General features: G+C 31.5%; 1 protein-coding gene and 1 long non-coding RNA gene across 3 annotated transcripts; one reads left to right on the top strand and one right to left on the bottom strand.

Annotated features, from left to right (window-relative positions):
* Nucleotides 1-10: 10 nt before the first annotated feature.
* LOC122608242 (RNA demethylase ALKBH10B-like) lies at nucleotides 11-5,657 on the bottom strand. The gene is made up of 7 exons (XM_043781329.1): nucleotides 5,049-5,657; nucleotides 2,230-2,360; nucleotides 2,025-2,142; nucleotides 1,574-1,690; nucleotides 1,150-1,265; nucleotides 918-1,072; nucleotides 11-715 (listed from the first exon to the last, which is right to left on the bottom strand). Exons 1-7 carry the CDS (start codon nucleotides 5,530-5,532, stop codon nucleotides 247-249), a joined length of 1,590 nt encoding a protein of 529 aa, XP_043637264.1. The 5' UTR covers nucleotides 5,533-5,657; the 3' UTR covers nucleotides 11-246.
* A 15,728-nt stretch (nucleotides 5,658-21,385) lies between these two features.
* Nucleotides 21,386-24,364, top strand: LOC122608751. Of its 2 annotated transcripts, none has more exons than XR_006325318.1 (6): nucleotides 21,386-21,532; nucleotides 22,265-22,363; nucleotides 22,533-22,624; nucleotides 22,698-22,807; nucleotides 23,629-23,715; nucleotides 24,173-24,364. It is a non-coding gene; the product is annotated as an uncharacterized LOC122608751 (long non-coding RNA). The 2 variants fall into 2 exon arrangements; XR_006325319.1 differs by having other exon boundaries at nucleotides 23,613-23,715.
* Nucleotides 24,365-26,726: the final 2,362 nt, after the last annotated feature.

Raw genomic sequence — 26,726 nt, 5'->3', positions numbered from 1 at the left:
TTCATAGTTGTAAACCAGTCAAACACTTAAATTTAAATATTAATAATAATTCACAAAATTTTAAACTTACACCCTTGACAACTACTAAAATACTCGGGTGATATCGTCAGGAAAGTCAAATCACCGATGCTTAGCCTAATTTCCTGCTAAATATGATTTCAAGAAGATGCAAAAACTAGAGTATATAAGACTTGTCTCACAAACACGATTCAGACCTGTTTAGGCTAGATTTTGCTTGACCATTGCCTACAGGTGGTTGATGCCCAGACCAGAGGTGGAATCCTTTTTGAGTCGATCTTTTGGGACTGGAAGGGTAAGAATGCGTTCCCTTTGTGCACGAGGAGGTAGATGTTTAACTGATTTTCTTGATCCAGCACTCCATGGTAAGAATACACCGGTGCCGCCACGAGGTAACCTTCTTGGGCTCAGGACCATTGGACGGACTGGGGCTAACATAAGTAGTTGTGGCGCACCTATGAAACCCCATTTGGAAACACCATTAATTGGTGCGTAGCCATTAAGGGTCCCATTAGGTATCGGGTATGGAGATGGAACAGCAGGCTGCCATACTGTCATGGCATTTGTTATTGATGAGTTCTTTCCGTTGGAGTCTATTCGGACTTTGAAGAATGAGATACTGATCCTTTTAGTTGGAGATTGACACATGACGTTTCTAGCCATATCAGCACTGTTTCCTCTCATCACTAAGAGAGACCTGCAGAGTTACAGAAAATTCTCTCATTTATAGTTGTTTGATCACAACCAGAGTCAACCTATAATAAAACAGCATGTTATCACCAGTTACCAACCGGTCTGATCCCACCCAACTTGCCACTTCTGGTCTAAAGTTTATAGCCTGTTATATATAGGATTAGGTAGGGTCAATTTAAAACTAGAAAAACTAGTCTGTTAATTACCCTTCATTGAGAGACAGCTTGAGTGGTCCTTTATAGTTTCCATCCTTATCACAGACTAGAGTTCGCCCAAAAGCCATTGTTGATTCAGAGAGAACAATGGTAGAGATGGGTTGGTCTACATGAGGTGGCTTCAAGAATGGCTGTGAAAACTCCCCCTACATAAACGGTAAACTGGCTTCAGTTTGTGCAGTACACAAATGGCATGTATACATTTAGTGGAAAGATAATGTACCTCGTCAAAGAAGTTTATGATGCAACAGTTTGGTCGCCTGTTCTCAGAAATCAGATTATACTTGATCAGGTGGTCAATGACACCTTCAAGAGGAGCTGGAATTGGCTCGATCTGGCCTGTAGACATGTTAATAACTTGTGTTATAATAATGATGAGGCATTTTCTAGCCAAAGAATAGAAGTCAGATAGGTCAAATGGTTAAAAGTTTGCCTAAGATGTTATGCAATGCGTAGTTGTATACAACCTTAAAAATTGTTTATAAGTATTTTTAGATTAGTCTCGTAATGATTTATTTTAATATTTTATAGCAATCGTTTAGACCCGAACTTGTTTTCATCTATCACCCATCAACTCACCCGACCTAACCATTTTGCCACCTCTAGCGAATATAAATGTCAGCAGTTATAAGTCGATAGCTACTTACTATCTTGGGATTTAGTTGTAGCTCCATCTTTTATCTGGCCAAATATGGGAGCTCCAAACTGAATAAGCTCTCGCTTAATAGCCTTTGATTGCTGGTTGTACATGATAAATGTCTCACCTAATGACATATAATCATAACAACAGATAGTCAATAAAGCGCATTCGTAGCCTGGTAATAGTTGGAAACTTTAAATGAATATGTACTTCAAAATATAAAAAATGAACAAGAATGAAATAAAACGATACAATCCTGAAAAAGGGTTGAAATCATCAATTAAACATGTACCCAGGATTTATGAGTTCCTTATAGTTAGTATTTTAAAGCAGATATAAATTTAACTGAAAAGAAACTCAATTGCCAAACCTGTTCAAACCCTTACGATGTCAACTTCAGTCGCAAAAGGAATGAACTAGTTTTTAACTATAAAAGCATCACGAGGCACGGAATCCACCTGAGAGTTCTCCGTTCATGCCAGCAACTCGGAGTTTGTTCACATAGTCATTTAACCGAGTTAACTCAGTATTGGTGAGTATGCTTTCATACAACTTCAAACCTCTTACGACGTTCACCTATCAAACAGAAGGAAGCCAGTCATCATTTTATGCATCAGATTCTGTTTGAGAGTCAAAATTACAATTTGAGAAAGAAGAACTTGCCATGTGCCCTTTTACAGACTCCTTGGCCATGAACCCTTTTGTCATCTTGATCTGAGCTCGCCAGGCCTCACAATCTTCTTGGTTTGAGCATATCTTAGCGTTTTCTACCAACGGCTGCACTTCCTCGGATCCTGCAGCTCATAAAGCAAAAGAAATCAAATTTCTTATCCTTCAAAGTATCATTTAAATTCATATAGATCACAGTTCCCTACTTTTCAAGGTTCTGCCTGCAGAGGTCTTTCCTGAATGCACCTTGTTTCTTGTTAATTCAGTAGGTTATTACACATGGTGACTTCTACGTTTTTAAAAAAACCTTTCTTTTGATTTAAGAACTACACAGTAGTCATAAATATTAAATTTCACACCATTTACTTAATACCTTCCCTTTAACCATAACAAATGAAGCTTATCGGTAAAATGTATACGCCATGCTGAGCACTAGCACCCTCCCTGCTAAAAAGGGAGCTAGAAAAGTGACTAACAATATAAACAATTATAACAGGATATACTACCATCTACAAGAATACAAGGCAAATGGAAGTCCTACGGAAAGTATTTCCTAGTATTGAAATTAATCCTCCATTCAAATTATATCATTCACCAACAGAAAAGGTCTACTTTTGAGACACACTATAGTTTCAGCATTTTAGAATGAATAGTTATGCAATATTATGTGACTACTGGTCAGTAAATATGATCTACGAATTTCTACGTCTAATGACATGGATAAAGTCCAAAACATATGAAGATGATGCCCTTATATGCAACAACCATCTTCACATTCTAATAATAAGTTTACATCGGTTGTTTCATCCATGATAAATGTTGGTCATAGATGTGAAAACTTATGAAGTGTTGGATATATCTCTACATCCATATTGGAGACTGTTATATAATGATATATTATATTATTCAGTCAGCTAAAACTAATATAACTTCAAATTTAATCAAAGAAAAGTAGAGTATAATGTCAAAATTGAATTCAAAGGAGCGGAGATCACAAAAGAGTTGAAATTAAGGAAACAGGCTAAGAACCATAGAAGTAACCTTCAAAAGGGGGGGTAAACACTAAAAAACTTCCGCCCAACAAACAAGACACAAGTGGTGACGTCCTATTTTACGGATCTCATTCTGTAGCTCAGACGCAACCATGTGCCACCAAATTTTGGATTTATTCTATTATAATTTTATAATAATACTTATGATCTCCATTAAAATAATTAGTATAAATTACTTTAATTTCATACATATTGGGTTGGAAATAAGGCAAAAACAGCCTTTGAACGTGATTTGATAAAACATCAGACTAAGCCTGAAGCCTTGAACATAATGCAGGCTCTACCTTAACACATAATCAGACTTGACAACACTAATAAGCAACACTTGAAAAGTTCCAAATTTGAGATTATACATCTTGAGTTGCTTAAAAGCTAAAAAAAAAAAAATTGGCCTTTTTTTGAAGGCAGTGGTAAGCTTAAAAACTCAAGAAACTAGCATTTTACATAAAGTTGACTTTTTTTTAATACTACTACAACTACATAACTTCGATAAGAATTTGGTTAGTAAATGAATTCACACACATCTCAATAACAAGTGAGGGCCTGGTCCCTAAGCAGGCCAGAGGAGGCAGAGCTGAGGTATACCAATATATCACTTTTTAGTGAAAATGTGAAATCAAACCTCGAACACCTCACTGCAAGCAACTATAAGTCAGTCCTCGGGAAAATGTCAACAGCTGAATTATCGCTTTTAACTACTTATTCTCGGTAACGAGAAGACAAGAAAAATTAAAGAAAAGAAACTATTTACTGATTACTGATTATTTTTTCCTAACCCAGATCCCTATTGAAAAAAATTGGGTTTAATATTGAAAACATTGAATCTGATGATGTATATTACTCTATTATTTATTCTTACTTTAAAATTTAAGAAAGTAAACAAGTTAAATTTATCTATATCTATACTCCATATTAAAGCAAACTACCTATTTTTTTTTCAACCATTCTACCTTTGAAATATCTATTATACCCTCCTACAAACCAATATCTCTTCCACTCTTTTAAATGATTTTCCCGTACTACCCTTCCATCTATTTCTCAATGTCTATCTCTAATCCTCTTCTCTCTTGCTATCGCCTGAACCCTAATATTAAAAATAAGTTTTATCTCGACGGCAATTAACATCAACCTTCAAAAAGATTGGTTTCACGTGTCCCTCGCTCTCTCTGTTTAACTGCAAGAAGGTACCGACACATTTAACCATCACCTTTTCAAAGGTACCGCTGCATCGCGTGGGTACCCTCTCGTATAATGCAAAGTGTTTTATGTGTTTGAACTTCTTAAACTTTTTTCTGTCAGAACTTTTATTATGTACAATTTACTTAAACAAGTTAAAATTATATAATAGAAGTAAGAGAAATGATTAAAAAATAAATAAAATAAAAAATTTACAAACAAACAAAAAAATATAATAATTACCCATAACTAATTTATGATGAACATTTTGACTAGATATGTATTATATTATCACCAGATTTAACTTCATAAATATATAATAATAAAATAAAATCGTAGAAGTAAATAAAAACCTGCAATATTATATGTGAAAAGAAATCTAGAAAATTAAATGTTTGATATACTTTCTCTTAAAAACATATACATTTATGTATTCCATTTGACACTTCAATTTATCATGAAAAATAAACAGATAAATAGATCTAATTATACGAAAAATCATACTGCTATTTAATAAGATAAAAAAAATAAATTTAATCATAAGTATAAAATGTATGTAAATGTAAAATCATATATGTTATATACCTGTTGTATCAGTTATCTCACTTTTTGGAGAATTAATTCTGTTAGAATCATCATTATTCTCATTATCATCTTCAACAACGACCACCTCACAATTTTTCAGCTCATCTTTTTTCACCAAAACGACGTCGTTTTCATTTTCAACCTTCTCCAATCCTTTAGATTTCATTTTCATTTTCTCATCAGCAACTTTCGAAAGCTCAACAGTGACGTCAGCAATGGAGAAAAACTTCTGCATCTGAAGAATCGGGATCCAATTGACCCGCCGACGGTGAATAGCACCGAAGACCGACTCATATTCACAACGCCGTCCGTTCTCTAGCTTAACCAGATGTCCGCACAAGGCGTCGATTATCGCATTCGCCGCCGCAAACTCGCCGCGAAACCACGAGATCATTGCGTCTTTCGTGCACGAGTCTGACGTCATCGTCGGATTTACCGCCGGAGTTAGATCGGAAAGCTTCGAAATGCCCGCCGCCGGCGACATTTTGTTTCTGTTATATATCTGAGATTTATAAGAGAGAGAAAGAGATTTTTTAAAAAGACAGATTGAGAAACAGAGATGAAGAGATATATAGATACAGTGATAATTATGTGTATAGGCGTGTGTATATAAATATAATTTTTAATTATATTTTTTATATATGCATGTGTGTATGAATAATGGATATATATATATATAGTGGGAGTGAAGACAGAAAATGATAAAGTTTAAATGAAAAAGAAAAACTTGGGGAAGGGGGCAAATGAAAAAAAAGTTTATATACACATCAATGTCCGTACGTGTGTCCTATAGGCTGAGTTGTCGAATTTTAATTGGATAACTTCATGATGACGTCGATAAAATTGACAACATTTTTTGTTTTATTTATGCTTGTTGGTAAAGAAAAAAGATGTGGAAATATCTTTTAAACTTATCCTTTAACAAAAGATTGATAAACTTGAATTTTTTCCCCTATTAGTTATTGATTTTATTCTGAGAAATGCACATTAGTGATTGTTACTATTACGATATTACTCCGTACTTCTTTAGTTCCATTTTTGTTTTATATAAACTAGTACGGTACTCGCGCAATGCGGCGGTGATCGTGACGACAACGGTGTAGTGGTGGGGCGAATGTTGGTGGTGAAGGCGACATCAAGTGGTGTAGATAATTGATGTAAAAGGGAATTAATGTAAAAGGTTAATGAGATATTTTAAAAGATAAAAGTATGATTATTTTAAATCATTTCTCCATGTATTTTTAAAGAGATGGTTGTTTTCTTTTTTATTAAATTGTATAAAAGTATATATTAGGTGTATAGGGGAATTAAGATTAAGAAATAGGGGTATTTTGGGTATAAAAAAATGTTGAATTTCCTAAAATAGAAGAGTTCAATATGCTTTATAAAGAAGTATAGATATAGATAAAAATCATAATTCAGATTTTAAAAACAAATTGTAGTATTGGTTGTTGTATTAAATAAAGATATATGATAGGTAGAATAATAAGATTTTAGGCACACACAAAATGTACAAGTAACATACAACATAGTGTACGTACAATTGTGTCTAAATAAAATTTTGTGTATTGTTAGAATTCTTTTTGTAAAAATCACCTTCCAATATATATAAGTCTCGGTCCAACTAATTAGTAAAAAACAAATAAAAATAAACAATTATTTTATAAAGAAATAATTACTCTAAGATAAATAAAAATGTATATAATAAACAGTTAAAATAGGAAATAAGTTATTTAGTTATATTTATAGTATAATTTGTTAGTAATAATAAGAATAAATTATAAAAAAAAATGCCACCTATTATAAGAATCTATTATTAAAAAATGTCACTTATAATGCCACATCATTAAAAAATTGTGACGTAATAAAAAAATTGTCTACGATACCAGTTAGCATTGTCAAATGTTACTATACGATACCAGTTACCGTTGTCAAATGTTATTATTTTTGGTAATAAATGAAAATTCATTGTTAAAAATAAAGTTTTTGATGATCATTACTATTTTCCATAATTGGTCAAAAGTAGTTTTTTTCCCCTTATAATTATCCATTAATTTTGAAAATCATTACTATGCATTTACTATGTTTTTTTCTCTTTTCATATATGGGATTTTCTAATGACAACCCATTAGACTGTTTTTAAGCACTAATTACATTCTTAAAATAATGCATAATTAATTTAGATTCCCTCCGTTCTAATGATTTTGTCAAAGTAAACCACTAACAAAATATCCTATTTTAATGTACAATTTATGTAGATATTTACATATATTTAATTTCGTTTTACTATGCTCCATTATTTAAAACAATCTTTCTGAGTCGAGCAACACTTAATTTACACTATGAATATATGCACTACACTTTACACTATAAATAGATGCAATCAAATTGTATGATATCTTATCATTACGCACAACACTTTACACTATAAATAGATGCAATCAAATTGTATGATATCTTATCATTACAACTTACAGCATAAACAAACTAAAAAGTAAATAAGTTTAACACATAAATAAACAACCAAAATATAAACGGAAATACAATGCATTATTAGAAGGTCTATGAACCAAAAAAAAAGAAGTAAAATTTAATGGCTTAGTACTTCAAACTAAACACTGGATTTAGCCCAAGATCACTAGCCATTTCTTTCCTCTTGTTTTGTGGCTTATTTGAAGAGAGGTTTTCAACAGCAACATTATTCTCCTTGTTATCACACTTGGTTTTTGTATGTCCTAGTTCCTTGCATATGGAACATCTATTACGTGGCTTATTTCCCAATTCCTTTCCACCCTTCATACGCCTCTTTTTTGGACGACCTTTTGTTGCTGATTTTGGGGGGCACAAAACGTTATACCTTTTTTCTAAATCAATTCCTTGAGCAATACTTGTTTGAGTCAATGACACATTTGGTGATAAAGGTTGCCTTGCACTGCCACTCTGAAAAGAATCTAGACTCCAACGCAAAGGGAAGTATATAGGTGGTATCTTAAAACAATCCTTGTGAAGAAGTGCCCGAAATATATGACGACAAAGTATTCCCCAAAACTCAAAATTCTTGCAACTACACAAAGCAATGTGCCCATCCCAAAATACCTGATGATTTTTATGATTTTCACCATCAAAGTATCATATAATAAAGTCGTTACCTTCAACGCGTACAATCGAATACTGGTTCGCTATTTGAAATTCAACTTGAAACTTATTAAAAGCAAATGGTGTAAGAATTCCATAAGCTTGTTCTTCCAACAGAGATTAAAGGAACATGTGTAAGTGTAGTTGACATTTTGTCTTTCGCCTCGCGAATTCCAATTTCTTCAACGGCTAAATCAACCTAAAAATAATAAATAAGAAAAAATAAGAAAAAGAGTTATGCGGCTTAAATAGAGTATTTTATAAAGGTATAAAAATTATAAGAAGTGTGATATTTTGTAAGGTATTACCTGCTTAACAAACTCTCTCAAACTTGTGCGAGAGAAAACAAATCGTTTAATAAAAGCATTTATGCTCTCTGATCTGCTAGTTGATTTCATTCCACCAAAAAAGTAATTTCGAAGATAGGCAGGAGCCCATGACTTCCTAATTTTGTATAAACCTTGCACATGATTGTTTTTTTGCAAGTTATACTTTGAAACAATTAATGGCCAACTATGCTCGAATTCTTCTATAGAAGTCATCTTATAAAGTGTATAGAAATCACCACACCAATTTTGGTACTGAGTACGGAGAAGAGCTGCAAACCAACAACTAAATTTAGTAGTGATATGCCATATACAAAAGCTGTGTTTTGTAGTTGGCATTTCAGTTGCAATTGCTTCAGTCATCCATGGATCTTGATCAGTGATGATTGTTTTTGATGGTTTTTTCATGATGGCCACAAAAGTCTGCATATCAATTCAAGAAAATGAATATGAATCATATACTACAAATAAATAAATAAATAATTAAGTTAGATATTTTAAAAGACATACCTTCATCAACCACGTAAATGTTTTGACAGTCTCATTACGAAGAAGTGCACTTGCAAATAGAACAGTTTTTCCATGATTATTAATGCCAACGAAAAGTGCACATGGCATGTCATACGCATTGACCTTGTAAGTGGTATCAAATACAATTACATCCCCAAATTTTTCATACCAATCGAAGCTTTGAGGATGACACCAGAATATATTTTCTAGCCTCATATCTTCATCAACGGTGTATTCATAATGAAACTTATTATTTTTTTCTTTTGAAGCTTCCATATAATTTATAAGTTCCATTGCATCATTATCTCCAAGTGCTCTTCTCACTCTAGCAAACAAATTATGGACATCTTTTTCTTGAAAAGAAAGATCACCATGTTTCACTTGTTTTTGGAGTTCCATTACATTTATAATCTGTCGAACATTGAGCCCGGCCTCTTTATATAGTAAAATTTGTTGTTCATCCTCTGGAGTGATAATGCGGTTAGCAGGAAGATAACGCATTTCATCGGGTGACAATAATTCATGATTGTGATCCTTTACAAAAGTTGTAACATGCCATTCTTCTGGAAATATATCACAACTTCTTTTCAAAGTAACACGCATATGAGCATTGCACTCACATTTTATTGAGCCCCTATTTCGTTGATTCTTAGAAAGATCAACTAGTTTTAATCGCTTCTTTCCTTCACGATGACAACAAATATCACGTCTAACTGTCGTATCATTTCTTTTATGAGACCGATCTTTGCGAACTGTAAATCCATATTGTTTCGCATAATTTTCATAGAAAACAAATGCCTCTTGAAAAGTGCTAAAAGTTTGACCAATAAAAGGCTCATTATTCAATGTTTCATCAATAATATTTTCATCGTATTCGTCGTCTGGAAGATTGTTCAAATCAAACATAATTCCTAAATATGCAACAATATTATTAGAAACAATTAACAGAATAATAGTAAATATATATCAACGACCTACCAATACTAAATAATAGTGGTGTACATTTACAATTAACAAATCATATATATCTAATTCGTAACTTGAGTAGATCAATAAGGAACTTAAAACTCAAAAATATATAGTCCATCAAATGTATGCAAAGCTATAGATATTCAATAATCAATCAACAAAAATATATAAATAACGAATCAGTGTATATCATAATCAAACACTAACTGAAAAGCAAAAATATCAAAAGTTTAAGATATATATACTGACCGGAGGAGAGCCGGAAGAATTGTAAAGTTTGTATAGGTTTTTGTTTTGATAAATAAAGATCTAAATAATAGTTAGATGTTTAAGATAAATTAGGAATAAATATTCAATTAAAATTATTTTTATTTGACTTTAGCAAAAGAAATGGAGGGACGACAAAAAAAACTAATTGGAGAGAATCTAAATTAATTATGCATTATTTTAGGAATGTAATTAGTGCTTAAAAACAGCCTAGTGGGCTGTCATTAAAAAATCCCATATCTTTTTAACCACTAATTTTTCCATTAAATTATAGTTCTATTAAAATAAGGACAAACTTGGATTAAATAAAATTTTTTTGTCATATACTCACATATCTTTTATAGAACTCTTTTTTAATGAATTTAATGCCAAAAATGATTTAATCGTAGCGAAAGCAAAGTACCACGTTTTTAATGTTAAAAATTACTCCGTTTTTATTTGACATAATATTTTTTTATACATGGATGACTCGATTAATTTCTTTACAACTCTAAATCAAATGCGATAATTACAAAGCATTAACGCAATCAAACTCTTTTTTTTTTTTTTTTACATTAATGTAGTCAAACTTTTGGTTCACACGTTTTTATTTTTTAATCATCAACTTTTTTTAATTTCTTGTTTCCCAAGCTAATCTAGAAGAGTTCGGAGTTTTCTTAAGATATTAGGGTAGAAAAATATTTTTTTAACGCTTCCAAATATTACCAAAAAATTTTCATCAATTTATTCGAATCTTCCAACTCTTTTAATTAACCTTCTCAACTATCTCTATTTGGCACTCATTAAAATCCAATCCTCTTAAAAAAATTATAATCACTACAATGGTACTCGCGCAATACAGCGGTGGTAACGGCGATGACAGTTTAGTGGTGTTGGTGACAGGTGGTGATTACATCGATAATTGGTGTCGAGTGGTGTAACCGTATAAGTTAATGTAATGGTGATAGTGAAAATATTTTAAAAGATAAGAATTTAAAGTGTAAATTAGCAAGATATTTAAAGTGTAAATTAATTCATCAATAGCAAATTTAGTAATATCTAATAATCCTTTCCATAAGGGGTGATTATTAGGGTAATTTAGTCATTTTGCATCTAACCATTTAATACACTTTTTAAAAATAAGGGGTTGTTAACACGCTCTCTATTTTATAAGGCTATCTCGAATGGGGTTCCTTTTGGGTGCCCTTAGATATCATTTGTCGTTGAAATTTGTTTAAAACTAAAGATTTTTTGAAAGATGCTCTTACTTGTCCTAATCTAATATATTACTCCTTTATAATAATTCTTTACCCCCTCCTTGTTTTAGAAATGTTAGAAAATAGTTAGATGGAAAAATACTAAAGTACCCTTAATAAACACCCCATATGGAATGGGTTATTAGATATTACCAAATTTGCCCTTAATGAATTAATTTACACTTTAAGCTCTTATCTTGCTAATTTACACTCTAAGTCCTTATCTTCTAAAATATTTTCACTGTCATCATTACATCAACTTACACGGTTACACCAATCAACACCAATTGTCGATGTCATCACCACCCGTCACCGACACCACTAAACCGTCTTCGCCATCACCGCCGCCACATTGCGCGGGTACCATGCTAGTATATTTTCGTTTTTAGTTGGAGGTAAAAGGATATGTAATGATGTTTGTATGGTTAGAGATAAAATTATAAGATTTGAAGGATTTAAATAAGAATTTGTAAGGATATGATGACAATTCAAGGACACCTAAAGATGTCCTTAGTATTGGAGATAGCCTTAACATTGATCCCACCTTTTTTCAATTTTATGGTATATATACCTTTCTCTCAAACCAGTGAGTCATGAAATTTGAAGGTTGAACTCTCCTTACCTACATTGATAACTAGAAAGTTTGGTGCCGTCCCTTGGGCGGCGCCGGTGACGTGTTTTAAACATAGGTGGATGTCTTTGGCGTGTAAGAAATATAGTTGATGGTGAGAATGTGTGTTTAATGGCATATGGAATATTGAAAGTGCCAGCGTTCATATTATATTTTAAAATTCCACATTTTCGAGTTTAAGAAAAGATACAAAAGCCAAATGCGAAAAAGGTATATGGAAAACCAAATGTTAGGACAAATAACTCGAAATGATACATAATAAAACAAAATAATAAAAAAAACAAAAAAATTTATAATAAACACCAATAAACAAAAGAAAAAACAAAGAGATATAATAGAAAAGGGTATAAGGAAACGAAATGGTGAAAATAGAGAAGACGAAAAAAATGGGTAAATATATATATATATATTACAACAAAAAACACAAAAATAAAGAGAACAAATAGAAATACAAAACCAATATGAAAAGTTATAAATATAATGCAATTATTAAATGTAAAAACATTACAAAAACACAAAAATATACAAAGGAATTATATATAATAAAACAAACAAAAACACAAAATGATAAAAACAAAAAAACATAAAATGATAAAAACAAATAAATAGGATAAAAACAAAAAGGGAAATTCTTTAAAACCGATTTAACAAAACAAAAAAAACTAAAATAATTGAAATATGGGGAAAAAGGGTTTCGAACTCTCACCCCCAAAGACTAACACACAAACCACTCAACCAGTTCACATTTTTGATTTATAATTGCCATACATCGTATTTATATTAAAAAAACAGAAAAAGACAAAATAGCTTCTATTCATTAACTTCATTATTAATGATATTAATAATTAATAATATACAATACAATGTGTTGAAACGTTAGTTAATATCTACGTCCATTAGATTGAGAGTTACTAATAGTTATCAAGTACAATTACAATATCTGAAAATTGATTCGTAAATTATTAGGTCATCGGGCATGTCAATTTAAGGTTCGTGATTGCGAATGGTATTCGACGGATTTAGGCATTTATTAAGGATACATCGATTCTTATGATAATGAGTGCCATATGTTAACAACTTAACGGCATCAACTTTAAGCGAATTAAATTTGGAGATTAAACTTTTACCAAGTAAAAATAAGTTATCTAGCATCGATCTAAATTTGCAACTATATATGTACTCGCTATGATGATTAAGAACTTCCATATATAACAGCATATATATAACTCAAAAACTCAAAAGATGATAAAATTCGCTTCTCTCAGAAAATAACCCCAACATTTTACATACATATTTCATGAAGTAACTAGTCGAAATAAATGAAAGAAAAAAAAAGGTTTGGTATACAAGTTATTTAAAACAGATGACAAAAAGAAAGATAAAAGACAAAGTGACCAAATATAGAAGGGACCCATGAAACAACATGAGTTTTGTGAAAATGTCTCTTTTAGGAAAAAGCCAATGGAAATCATGAGAGACCCATTTGCCTTCCGATTAAGTACTTTAAAGTGGATGGTGACTCTTTTATATGTAAAACCCCCTCATTTTAACACTTATTTAGTTGTTTTGGCAACATTCGTCATTGATTTATTGGAAAGACATTGCTTTGATAGTTTGATCATTTAGTATAAAACTTAAAGCTACGTGTAACATTAGTAATCAGATCTTTACAAGACGTCTAAAAAGTTTGGATTCTAATACGTCTAATTTTTTAGGTGGTCAAGGAAAGATTCAGAAAGATCTTTACAATTTACTGCTTCCTTTTAAAAAAAATTCAATGCATAGAAACTACTCGTATATAATAAAAAATATATCTATACTACATATGTAAAGAAACTATTTTTGTGGAATACACAAGGGGAACATTTTGAAATAGAAACAACCATGAATAACCCGTATACATGTATTGTTGTAAGTCTGAATCTGAATATACATGTATAGAATTATTGACAGTCTCTGTATATATGAACTTACCTAACACACAGTCTCTGATGGTCTGACCCACACAGATGCTGCTGTACCGCTGATTCATGGTACACTGTCACTGTAGACTCCATGTAGCTTAATTGTGGGCAAATGGCATTAACACTTCATATTTATTTTTATTTTTGTCTTGCACATTTTTTTTTTCATTATTGGCATAATATGATTTTTATTTAGTTAAACTCAGAATAAAAACATTATATCACATGGAAAATGTGCATAAATTTAGTTTGTAAATTTATTTGTCAAGATTAACAGTACTACGCCAAAAAGCATAAAGTTGGGAAAGAAAAAATCGATATTACTTTTGTTAATATTTATTTGACCAAAAAAAAATTTTATTTACTAAAAATTGGCATGTTTTGCATGATTATGATTAGGAATAAAATTAAATTCAACGATTACAGATTAAAATAAAAAAATAATATATAGACATTTAAATTAATCAATTAATTAACTTACAATTAAGGACTTTCCTCTCTTTATTTTTACATCCAAGTCAACTTAAAATCATAAACGTTTTCTTAACCGGTCTGCGCTAGAGAGCCCCCTCACCTTCAATACCTAGTAGGAGGAGAAACTCTCAACTAAACTGCCCGAAGGCACAACATTTAATTGGGCTAAAACCCTGCCCCAGGACTTAAAACCTGCTTTACTGGAGGATTTTATTGCGAAATCCTTTCAAATATCATTCTCATGTTTTGAACTCGAGACCTCTATCATATAAAGCTGGTGCTCAACCACTGAGCTATGATTAGAATTACTTGATAGCTAACTTAATTAAGAACCTTGTATAAAAGCGTCAAAACCTTATTTTTATTTCAATTTGAAATAAATTATTGTACAAATGTTGTAACCAAATTAAAGAATGAGAAACTAAATGAAACTAATATTGTACTATAATAAATTTTATTTGTATTATATAGGAGTATATAGTTAACATACCTAAAAGATTTAAAAACTAATATTGCGTAATTATCAAGTGTTAGATCTTAATAATCAAATTCATAATATATTGAGCATACAATAAATAAATAAAAATGTGTACAAATAAACGTGCTTAACATAAAGATAACATAAAGAGATGTAGCTTCTTAGCTACTCAATCGCCCCGCTTGAAAAATAAACAGAATGTGCAAAATTATGTCCCTTTACAAAAGATATATGATGCATTTTTAGGAGCATGCATGTTAAAAATCTAATAATAGTGATTTATATACTCAAAAACTAGTAACAATATTAAACTTCACTACCTCATCTTCCATAAAATGTATATAGTTTTATCCCAACAGAGAGAGAATCACTAATTCACTACTAATTTTACTTATTAAAATATATATACACAAAACACAACACTTGAAGAATGATGATTAGACCAAGTTTTCTTAGCAATTAAATTTCTACAAAGTACCAAATTAATACCCTATTTTGCAGACTAATAATCATTTTTTATTTTTTTTTTTTGCTTTTATAAAAAAGTGACAATTTCGGCATTAAAAAAATGGCAATTGTAAAACTAAAAGATGTGCTACAAAGATATTTCCAAACGTTGAGATGAAATTGTGAAACTAACAAAAAAATTTAAAGACCATTGAGACTACATATTCAAAAACTGATGCATATATATGTTGTATGCGGAAACCATAGCAAAAGTTCTAAAATACCCTTTTAGCAATGACAAAAGAGCATAACCATATATGTATGACATGCTAGCAGTTCAGCAGGTTCAGATTAAACATGTGCGAAATAAAGAAGCCAGTATACTTTTGGTAAGACAAAGGCACATAAGTTAATACTGTACATCCTGATTTTTGGACAAAGCAAACAAAATATATTTAACTTTGTATAGCATATATACATGTTAAAAGAATATTATTGTGTTAGCTTATTTTGTTGAGCTTATGCTAAATTGCTTATCAAAAAGCTTATTTATTAAGGCTAATAGGACAATCTAAAAGTGCTTCACATCTTTGGTTTTTATAAATTAATCAGCTTATTAAGGCTTATAGCTGAAAAGTTGTTTGTGTTAAAGTAGACAAACTCATTTGGCTCTTAATAAGACACGAAATTATGTTGAAACCACGTTAATACGACCGTCATTGATTATCAATTCTTTCGAATATGATAATTTTTAAAAAAATCAAAATGGCCACTGCCATATATTTTTATTAATCCTCAAAATCAATACAATTTGTACAATCAATTTGGACAAGCCCAAATCTAACGATTTCTACTGGACCGTTGTTAATTCTATTCAATCCGTTTATAAACTCATTTAATTCATTATACTTTCTTTATTCCAAAGACACGTTAAAAATATCTTAAATATCTTAAAAACATTAACATATACATCATTAAGGATTACACATACAACATATTAATCACACATAATCATCAAATCATCTAAACACTTAACGAACACGAGGTGTTGACCTAACAAATCAAGACAACTGTTAAAAAAAAGTTCTGGATGTTACACGTATTTAGCACGTACGTATTTTAACGGCCAAAAAACAACGTTGTCTAGGAGAGAGACCACGATTGCAAAATTGTGCCAACTTTAAGGTAAAAATTTATATTTTTTCACTTTAGGGAGTAAAAGCGAAAGATGTGTCAACTTCAGAGATGAAAAGTTTAATTTACTCTAATAAAAGGGTCAACACTCAGCATCATCACCAAATGCCGTTATCCACGGATTTGGGTCCCAATATTACGACGATATATTCAGGGGTTAAACATAGATGGGGACATGGGTTGACAACTTCAACAAATCCAAAAGTATAGTTTATGAGAGCTGCAAAAACCGTTTGATCCAAGTTACGTATTAATATGAGAGCTGCAAAAACCGTTTGATCCAAGTTACGTATTAATATGGGAGCCGCAACACCAACCACCCACCACGTGATCGATTAGTGGAAAATGCGTTGCATCAGCCCTTTGTACCTCGCACACAGCCATCACTACAACTTATTTGTCATGGCTGCTATACGCAGATACCCTACTGACCACAGACATATTTGTCATGATCGATATACCCAGCCACAGACATATTTGTCACGACCAATATACCCAGGTACCCACTGGTATACTTGTTCCGGGAGCTACAGCTACTGGTTAGGAACAAAATTGTATGGTTTGACATTGTTGACAAATTTTAGACATAAAGATGGAAAAAAAAGGAACTTGTTTACAAATTCTGTGTTTGAATTTAGTACTTGACAAGTAACAAGTTAAAAATCATTATCCAAAACCTGCCATCATCATTCACGACAATAATAATCAAATACACGACTAAAAGTGTTGGCACATCCCATACAGAAATAGACCAGCCCTGGCCAACACTTACGCACATCTTTAGTTAACAGAACATGTTACAACTCACAAGAACTAATCAAAAAGTTAACACCAACCATCAAGATCCTAATGAGAAGCAAAATTATGTACAAATGCTAACCTGAATCCTTCCGGCCATTCATTCATCCTTTAACACTAGTATCAATATAACCACGGATTAAAAAAAAAAATGATACAAACAAAACCACAAAACCATTTTCATCACCTCATTATTTATTTCACAACTCTTCAAAACTAAAAAAAAAACCCACCATCTCCTGCTTCTATTCGCCCTTTGATAAGAAACAAAAGAACCAGAACTCCTAATGGCTCCACGATTGCCTAACCACAAAGCAAGCCCGATCCTACTAGACTTACTAGCGGTGCTACCATAAATAGCCACCGTCCTCTTTCACTTCCTCTATCCATCCCACTGTCAGTATTTATGATTATTTGACCTTTAGGCTCTTCAAAAGATGTCTCCTCGACTTGCTGCTCAACTTCTTGAACACCTGATACATGGCTATTGATTTGTTTCCTGTTTCCATAGTCCATGTCATCAGTTGAAAGGTCAAACCGACATAGTGGGCAAGTATTACGTGCACCTAACCATGGTTTAATACGTGACGGATGGTACAGACGAAGGCATGGAAGCCGGTTCACCACGACGCCAATGGTCAATGTGTCCTTACAAAGGGCACTAGTCAACCCATTATGGTCTGCCTCATTAAAGACCACACAATCAAGATTATTCACAAAAGAAAGAGATGCAGGTGGTGCCCCACTCTTGTATTATTAGCCTTAGCTAACCGTTCCAGGAGCTCTTCAAAGATCCTAGCATCAAGATAGTCCCCAGAATGTCCCACATAAGGCAATGTTTCATGGTCATCATCCGCATTACCAAATGGGTTTATTACATGAACTTGTCTTCTTTAAAGAATTGAACCCTCGATTTCAGAAGATTGACCATCAGATACATTTGATATTTGAAGTTGAACTCTAGCAATCAAAGATCCAAGGGTATTTTCTCTATTTCAACCTCTTCCCATGCACCATCTTCTTCATCAGAGCTCCATTCGTTAAGACTCGCATGCATAGGGTCAATGTCAGTATCCGAATCGCTACCAAGAAAATTATGAACATCTACAGAAGCTTCTGAATCATATCCATTAGAAATGACATCACCCTCCCCTTTTTTCAGAATCAAAACCCTCACTTTCCGTATCTGAAACAACTATCCTCCATCTTCTTGAACCATTAAGTGTCGTACGATGCTTGTATCCGAAACAGCAGGCGGGTTGTGTCTAGCAAGATTGATCATGGTCGAAAAGTGTTGCGAAAAACATATCTTCAATAGATTCGGAACTGTTGTTATATCTTGCCCTTCGTATTCTACTGGTCATTCGTGGAACGTGTTGTTGTGATGGGGTGCCATTTTCTTCTAAAAACAAAAACTTAAAATCACCGCATATACTCATGTTTTCAAGGTCGATAGGGTCATTCTCGGAGGAAAGTATTCTATGGCAAAATGCACATATACGAGGTGGATCAACAATGTTCAACAGATAAAGCATCATCCACTTTTGCAGATTAGAATTGGAAGGACCATGAGAATGATATACACATATATCTAATGCAAAGATGTGCAGTTTTCCAATTTGTTGAGCATAAGTGCATGAATAAGCTGAAGGATCGGTCATTTTAGAAGTACTAACGAATTTACGATGCATAAGATAAGGGCAAATATCATAGAATAGCAACAGGCTTTAGGTAGGTGTAACTCTTTCCAACCCGTTTTTTAATACCAGTTATTTAACTGAGCGTGCCTTGATTATTGTGGTGCAAAAAATAATAAAATAACCAATCGCGGCCAAAAAAACCTTTAACTGCCCAAGTAAGTTGTTCAAAACTTGTAATCAGCAAAACAGATTGAAAACGGTAATGGCTACCAAAACATACTGCCCCATAAAGCACATCCAATCCATTGACATTTTTCATAAAAGATAAATAGATAACTAGGGCCACTATCATCTTATTAATTATTAGGGATTCATAAAGCCAACTACTTATCGCTATTATTACCATCGACAAATGTTTTAGATTTATCCAAGTTTACACGAAATCTCGCAATGCTATACTTTTACAACTTATTATAGTATGTATCAAACTTCAAATTATTGATATTGTATGTATCTAGTGACTCTTCATCAAGTAACCACTAATTATATTGACATGGCAACCAATATAAGTTGTCATGTCATCAAAACTATCAGGTTCACAAGTCATAAGATGCGAGATATGTACAACATCAATAATTTTCAAGTTCACTACATAAATTGGCAAGTTTTATATAGTAGGATACATATAATAAATTTTTCTGGTTAAATTAGATACATCTAAAAAACATGAAACCCTGATGCACAAAAATGTATCAAACTTATCACACTTTGCTATTTGGTATAATCCAACTTCATGACTATCTACTGTATACATCAAAACTTTCATTTAATCATTATTATTATTAAGGTGACAAGTTGGATACAGTTTTATGTAATTATCCTTCATTGTTATTATTTCGATATTGTTTACCTAATCCTAATTTCAGTAAAATAAATAATAATAAAAAAGGGGTAGAACCTTTTTTTTTTTACCAGATTTCAATAGCTAACTTCCTCACCTGATTTCAAAAGAATATACAGATCATCAGTTAAAAGAAATATTAAAAGAACTTAAAAATCTTGAAAACAGCCCAAAAATCAAACGGATCACCTCAGAAACAAAAATAATGAAAAGGGTATATGATTTAGGATCAAATTTGATGATTAAAGCAAAAAAGCACCAAACTTTGGGATTATAAATGAATTGCTTGATTAACTTTTGCAAACTGAAAGAATCTGAAATATTGGGTGTTAATTTTGGGAAAATCAAATATGATAAATATAGTAGAATTTGGTGGGTTTTGTAATTGTGAAATGAAATGATGATTTTTTTGATCGATTGGTGTCTTTCTGGTGGGTGGGTGTATATTGAGTTAATAACCAAAGTAGTGTATTTAAAAAAAATATTTACCGTGTGCTTTTAAAAACTATTTACTACTCGTAAAATAGTGTATTCTATTAGTTTTTATTTAATTTTATCTTTTCACCAACCCCGTAACTACAACACTCAGCTAATATACTCGTATTTTTTTTTCTCACTTTACTGAGTTTCTCACTTTCTCTAATACCAAACAAACCCCAACATATCAATTTAATAGCCAAACAAAACACTCATATTCATATTAAAAAAAATATACATAAAGATTGATCACTATCATATTAAACACATATGTTATGCCATGAAGTATGAGATTTAGATTTCTAGTAACACTTGGCTCTTTCTGGATTCTATCTGCTTTTATGTATAATCACTACAACAAAAATGACATTAAATATTCATACATTTTTTTCACATTTTATAAAAGCGTGAAATTATTTGAGACAAAGTTCACGTTTTAAAACGTTTAAAATTTATTCACACTTATAAATGTTTAATACGAATATATGAAATGTTGTTAAAAAAAAATCACAGTTTTAGATTTAAACAAAAATTTTCATATTTTTTAGAGTAAACTAAATATTACATAACTAATTGACACTTATATATGTGAAGAAACAAAAAAAATTTTCACATGTATAAATGTAAATAAAATAATAATTATTTTTTCACATTTTTAAATGCCAAGGAAGAAAAAAGAAAATTGGTTTACAACTTGACGTTAATAGGTGTGAAAACTTTTGACTAAAAACTTTACGGTTGCAACAGTGAGAAATTAAAAATAGAAAAACTTCACACATATTTTTGTGAACAATTTCAAAAAAAAAATAACCTCACTTTTGAAATAATTTGGAGAAATAAATTCATGCTACAACAAAATTAAAATAGAAATAATAAAAAAAAGAACATAATACCAACTCTGAAACACTGCTCCAAATTAAAACCCCGGCCCTCTTTCACTTTTCCCCCCAAAAAAATACAACGAACCCTAGCTCTGGATTCCATCTCAATATATAACATTGTCTGGTGATTACAAACCCTAGCTCGGGATTTCATCTGGTGCGTTATATATATTTATGTGTAGATTTGTGTATCTATTTGTGCAATTGGACTGTCTGTGTGATTTATGCGTGTGATTTGTGTTATATTTATACGTATGTATAGATTTTTGTATCTATTTGTGCAATTGGACTGTTTGTGTGATTTATGCGTGTGATTTGTGTATATATTAATATATGTATGCATAAATTTGTGTGTTTCTTTGATTTGTGTGTGTGTATATATATAGATATAGATATATCTATATGTATGTATAGATTTGTGTGAGTATTTGTGCAATCTGATCGTGTATGTGATTTATGTGTGTTATTTGTGTATATAATACGTATGTATAGATTTGATTTGTGTGTGTATTTGTGTATTGTGTGGTTTGTGTGTGCGTGCGCGTGTGTGTGTATATATATGTAATTATGTATCTATTCGGTATCAAAAAAAAGTTATCGTGTTTTTGAAATGTATATCTTCTTTACCTAAAAGATATCGTGGTATGCCATTGTTGTCTAATTTATAGTCTTAGTTTGTGATATATGAAACTGATGTTATATTTGGTCGATCCTATATTTGGTTAGGATCATCCGAGCGGATTAGCTGGATTATTGTTTATATAGGCTTATGAAGTTGGTCACTCTTAAAAAATCAGACTAAAGTTACTCACTTCTATGTGCCATTATTGAGCTTTCGTAGTTAGCTTAACTAATTCTGAATGCTCTTTTCAATTTTATTCTGTTTCAGTGCAATATCAGAAATTAAAGAAGAAAAGGAGAAAGTATACAAGAAGTTGGTAATTCATTCATGTCCTAAGACCTTACTGTTGAGCTTCTTTATGCACAAGTTAGAAACTTTTTTTTTTTTTTTTTTTCTTTATTAGTCTTTGACTCTATCTTGTTACAACAAAGTCCGATCTTCACTTTGCAGTTGAACATGTAAAGATGCTTTATGTTGACATGGATAAAGAAGGTTTATATATGGTGAAAAAACTTATTGTTAAATCAATTTTCAGATGAACTTTCGTAAATGCTATGGGTTGACATGGAGAAAGAAGGTATATATGGATGAACACTGACATTGAAACTAAAGACTGCATCATTTGAGGTATAGTTTCGTTCTCTTGTGGTGTAGAGGGAATAATTTGATCCAAAAATTACCACCATTCAGACATGTGCAGGTCAGAAATCAAGCTGTGACTTTGCAGAGCTATAGACAGTCAAGTAGAGAGATACTGATACATGCTTTAAAGCTTCTCAAGGCTGAACTTCCTGTATCTTAGACTGAGGGGTAAGCAAGTATTTTTTTTTTTTTTTTTTTTTGATATTACTCCCTTCGTTCCAAATTTAGTGTTAGCTTTTTTATTATGTCGTCACAAATAAACATATAGATTAGTGAATGCCGAATGTTGTGCAGTGTTTTATTGTCGTATTTAGATTTTAATAGTTGGAAATGAAGTATGAAAAAGTCCATAAGCTAGATAGCAAATAGAAAAGCATAACATTTTGCATATACCTAAAAACTCAATTCTTCCAAATAATGATCCGAGGCAACCTGCCAAGTTTATTTAGAACAATCATGTATAATCAGTTTACTTTAACATACTATGCTATTTTATATAAATGTATAAAGTAGTCTTTTTTAGTGTTCGAAATGTAATGGTTGTAGAATATAACAATTATGATGCTTATTGGTTCCCACTGGCTAGCTATGCACTTTAAGTATTTGTTAGTCTTGAAGGTAGTTGGTGAAGGGTGTTTGTATGCAGGGTATTTATCCCATTGGTTTTTTTTATGGAATAGTTCGGTATGTTTTTAGAATTGTTTGCAGGATAGTTTTTGGGCATTTGCTGATTACTCTAATTTTGGGTCGTTGGCTTTTGGATGGGTTGGTTATATTTAAACTCTTATGTGTGCTTAGGTACTACTGGTGACCACAGAAGCTGGTAGAGAGATTACAGATTTTAATTCATCTTTTTATGAATTTATTATTTGCATATTATGATAAGCCATCTTTTTTTTACATTTGGTAATTATAATCTTTTTTTTTGTCTGATTAGTTTGGTAATGATAATTCATCTTTTTTTTTACGAAAGTTGAGAAACTTTGCAGATGTTGTTGTTAGCCTTTGAGTCTCCACATTGCAACGAGCTTACATCTACGGCCCGTGTCTCAAGTAAAGATGCATCCCAAACACAGGTAATGTCTATAGTTTTGAAAGATGATTTAGCCTAATGGTGGCAAAATGGGAGGATTGTCAGTTGGGCCACGAATCAAAATGGTGGGTCTGGGTTTATAAACTAGTTAACAAATGTAGTTGGTACTCGTATTCGTCACAGTAACATATGAAACATAATGTCATTTAACTTTTAGATTACTTATATCTCAACCACAAGTGATGACTTATTAAAAGATAGAATTTTTGGTTGCATATAACCTGCTGATATTCTTACCTTTAATATAGGCCGGTCTGTTAAGTCTCATTATAAATAGTTTAGGGCCTCGAGATAGTTTTGGAAGGGGGGGGGGGGGGGGGGGGGTGTCTAGTTACAACATGTAACATGAAGCTTTAACCAATTTGTGTAGTTGTTATTATCTAATTATCTTATTGAGATTTATAGCGTATATGCTTATTTAAAATATATCGTTGTTGCAGGAAATAACCGATATGACGATGTGGCCGGGGTTGACAACATATTTGGCTGATGGATTTCTATTTTCTAATGCAGTTTTCTGAAAGATTGTCGTATAGGAGCTTAAAAATAATAACTTGTATTCAAGAATCTTCATGTCAGAGTTTACATTCTTTTATCATATGTCAGTTAATATTTTGGAGTGCCGAATAGTATCTTATTCTACTATTATGTTTTTATGTTGAGTTTATATATATATATATATATATATATATTTTATGTATATGGGTAACATTCCAGTGAGAGCAGTCTTAAAATAAGAACGGTGAGAACACTTAAAAAACATTATTTTAATGCATTAAAAGTCTATAAAACTAACATATTGCTTAATTAATTATCACCATTTAAGTGTTTAACAACACATTGATCTGTCAAAATCGAGAAAATCATGTTTTTTGTTTTGTGCATCCATCTTGGATGCATATTCATCAAAATGATGCACCCAACAAAAAACATGATTTTTTCACTTTTGACGGATCAATGTGTTGTTAAACACTTAAATAATGATAATTAGTTAAGCACTATGTTAGTTTTATGGACTTTTAATGCATCAAAATGATGTTTTTCAAGTGTTCTCACCGTTCTTATTTTAAAACTGTTCTTATTTGATTGCTCCCCTTATGTATATATATATATAAATTTTCACAATTAGAAATGTTAAGAGTTGCTATAAATTTTTAGAAGATTACTTCTAAATAGGGATGACAACGGGCCAGGTATGGTCCGGTTTTAAGCAATTCCAGACCTGGACCCTTTACAAATACCCGTACCAGGACCCGACGGGTTCCCGTTTACTTATTAACCGTCGGATAACGGGTTTCCTCACGGGTAATCGGGGATTTATTAATTTTTCAGTTCCTTCTTATTTTTTCATTTTTATTTTTATGGTAAAATTTGTTTGATGATATCAATAATACATCAAAATTCTATGATTGTTAATGGACTTGATAGTATATATATATACCAATCAGATCATAGTTATGATTTCTATTTTCTAATGCATATCTTTCACACAAAGTATAATACACAGAATTTTTTATTTCAATTTATACTATGTATTTTTATTTCAATTTATACTATGTAGACATGTCAGTTGCTTGCTCTAGCATGGGAATTGGTACAGTTGACTATAACACAATACATCTCACCATTTTTAATGTATCTATCAAACTACGGTTACATAACTATAAATCTAGTAAAAGTTATATAACTAAAAGAACCTTGAAGAACCTAAGTATATTATGTAATGTATTCTAATATAAAGGGGTCGGGTATATGGGTTGGGACGGGTTTCGGGTATACGGGTTTTCATCTAATACCATCCCCGGACCTGAACCTGCAAAAAAAAAATTAAAACCATCTCCATACCCGACCCTAGACCCGTAGACCCGAACCCAAACTCAGCCCAAAAATGTCGGATTTTGGGTTTTCCCATCGGGTACGGGTCTCTTTGCCATCCCTACTTCTAAATCTTCACATTTCGAGGTGTGAAGAATTAACTTTAAAATCTTCACATTTAGAAGTGTAAAGAACTATCTCTAAATTCTTCACATCTAGAGGTATGAAGAACTCTCTTTAAATTCTTCACACTTGAAGGTGTGAATAACTTTTTGACTATTTTCACACTTATAAATGTGAAGATTTGTTTAAATATATTCACACTTTAAAGCGTAAAGAATCATTTTAAATTTGTAACACCTATTTTTTTTTTTTTTTTACAAACATTTTTAAGTGTGAAAATCTACCAAAATAAGTGCCAATATTCAAACAATTTGCTATAGTGAAATGAGAAATTATATGTTTTTTTAAAATAGTTAAAGAACAAAAAATATAAATAAATTTTTCAATATATTTAAGATTTATCTTTTATATAGTTTATTTAAAAATAGTCAGATTTTTATATATAATTAAAGATAGTCGATTTGAATGCTGAATGTACATAATAACACCATATACCAACTTCCATATATATTTTTTCTACTCACAATGTGGTGTTATGTTTCACAAAGATTTCACTATGCCTAGAACAGCAGGATATTTAAATCATAAACGAAGAAAGTCTTGAGTTTGTATCGTAGCTAGTCGAAGAGTATCCTCGCAAACTAAGAAGCTAGCATGGCCATATTTTCAAAACCCTTCATATGGAGTAAGATACCTGAGCTACATTTTGTTATTGTCTAAAGGCTAATCGTATAATTAGCAGATCGAATGTGAGAATCAAATCGAACTTAGTATCCACGAGAATATCTTAGTATCTTTGTTGTGTCTAAAATAATCCACTATAGAAACAATCATAATATCATATATTCTAGTTTTTTGGTAATAAAATTTCATTGAAGAATCATACTTATTATAGTAAATTTACTCGTATTGATTATGTTGTTGTTATTCGACTCTCAAAATCTTCGGGTACATGTTGTTGTATACTTGTATTTATCTAGTTACCGGATAAGAAGTATTTTTATTGATGTGAAAACCATATAAGGTATCACATCAATGTTAAAACCAATGGCACAT

Source organism: Erigeron canadensis, chromosome 7 (assembly GCF_010389155.1).
Source record: "Erigeron canadensis isolate Cc75 chromosome 7, C_canadensis_v1, whole genome shotgun sequence".
In the NCBI taxonomy this organism is placed as follows: domain Eukaryota; kingdom Viridiplantae; phylum Streptophyta; class Magnoliopsida; order Asterales; family Asteraceae; genus Erigeron; species Erigeron canadensis.
Note: the sequence above shows the minus strand (reverse complement) of the source record. Positions and strands in the feature narration are given on the sequence as shown.

What these genes read in the sequence shown, in the direction of transcription:
- LOC122608242 (XM_043781329.1), bottom strand. Translation starts at nt 5,532, where the DNA reads ATGTCGCCGGCGGCGGGCATTTCGAAGCTTTCCGATCTAACTCCGGCG. An exon ending in TGAGATAACTGATACAACAG is followed by an intron (nt 2,361 to 5,048) that starts GTATATAACATA and finishes TATGAGCTGCAG; the next exon opens with GATCCGAGGAAGTGCAGCCG. An exon ending in CATGAACGGAGAACTCTCAG is followed by an intron (nt 1,691 to 2,024) that starts GTGGATTCCGTG and finishes ATATGTCATTAG; the next exon opens with GTGAGACATTTATCATGTAC.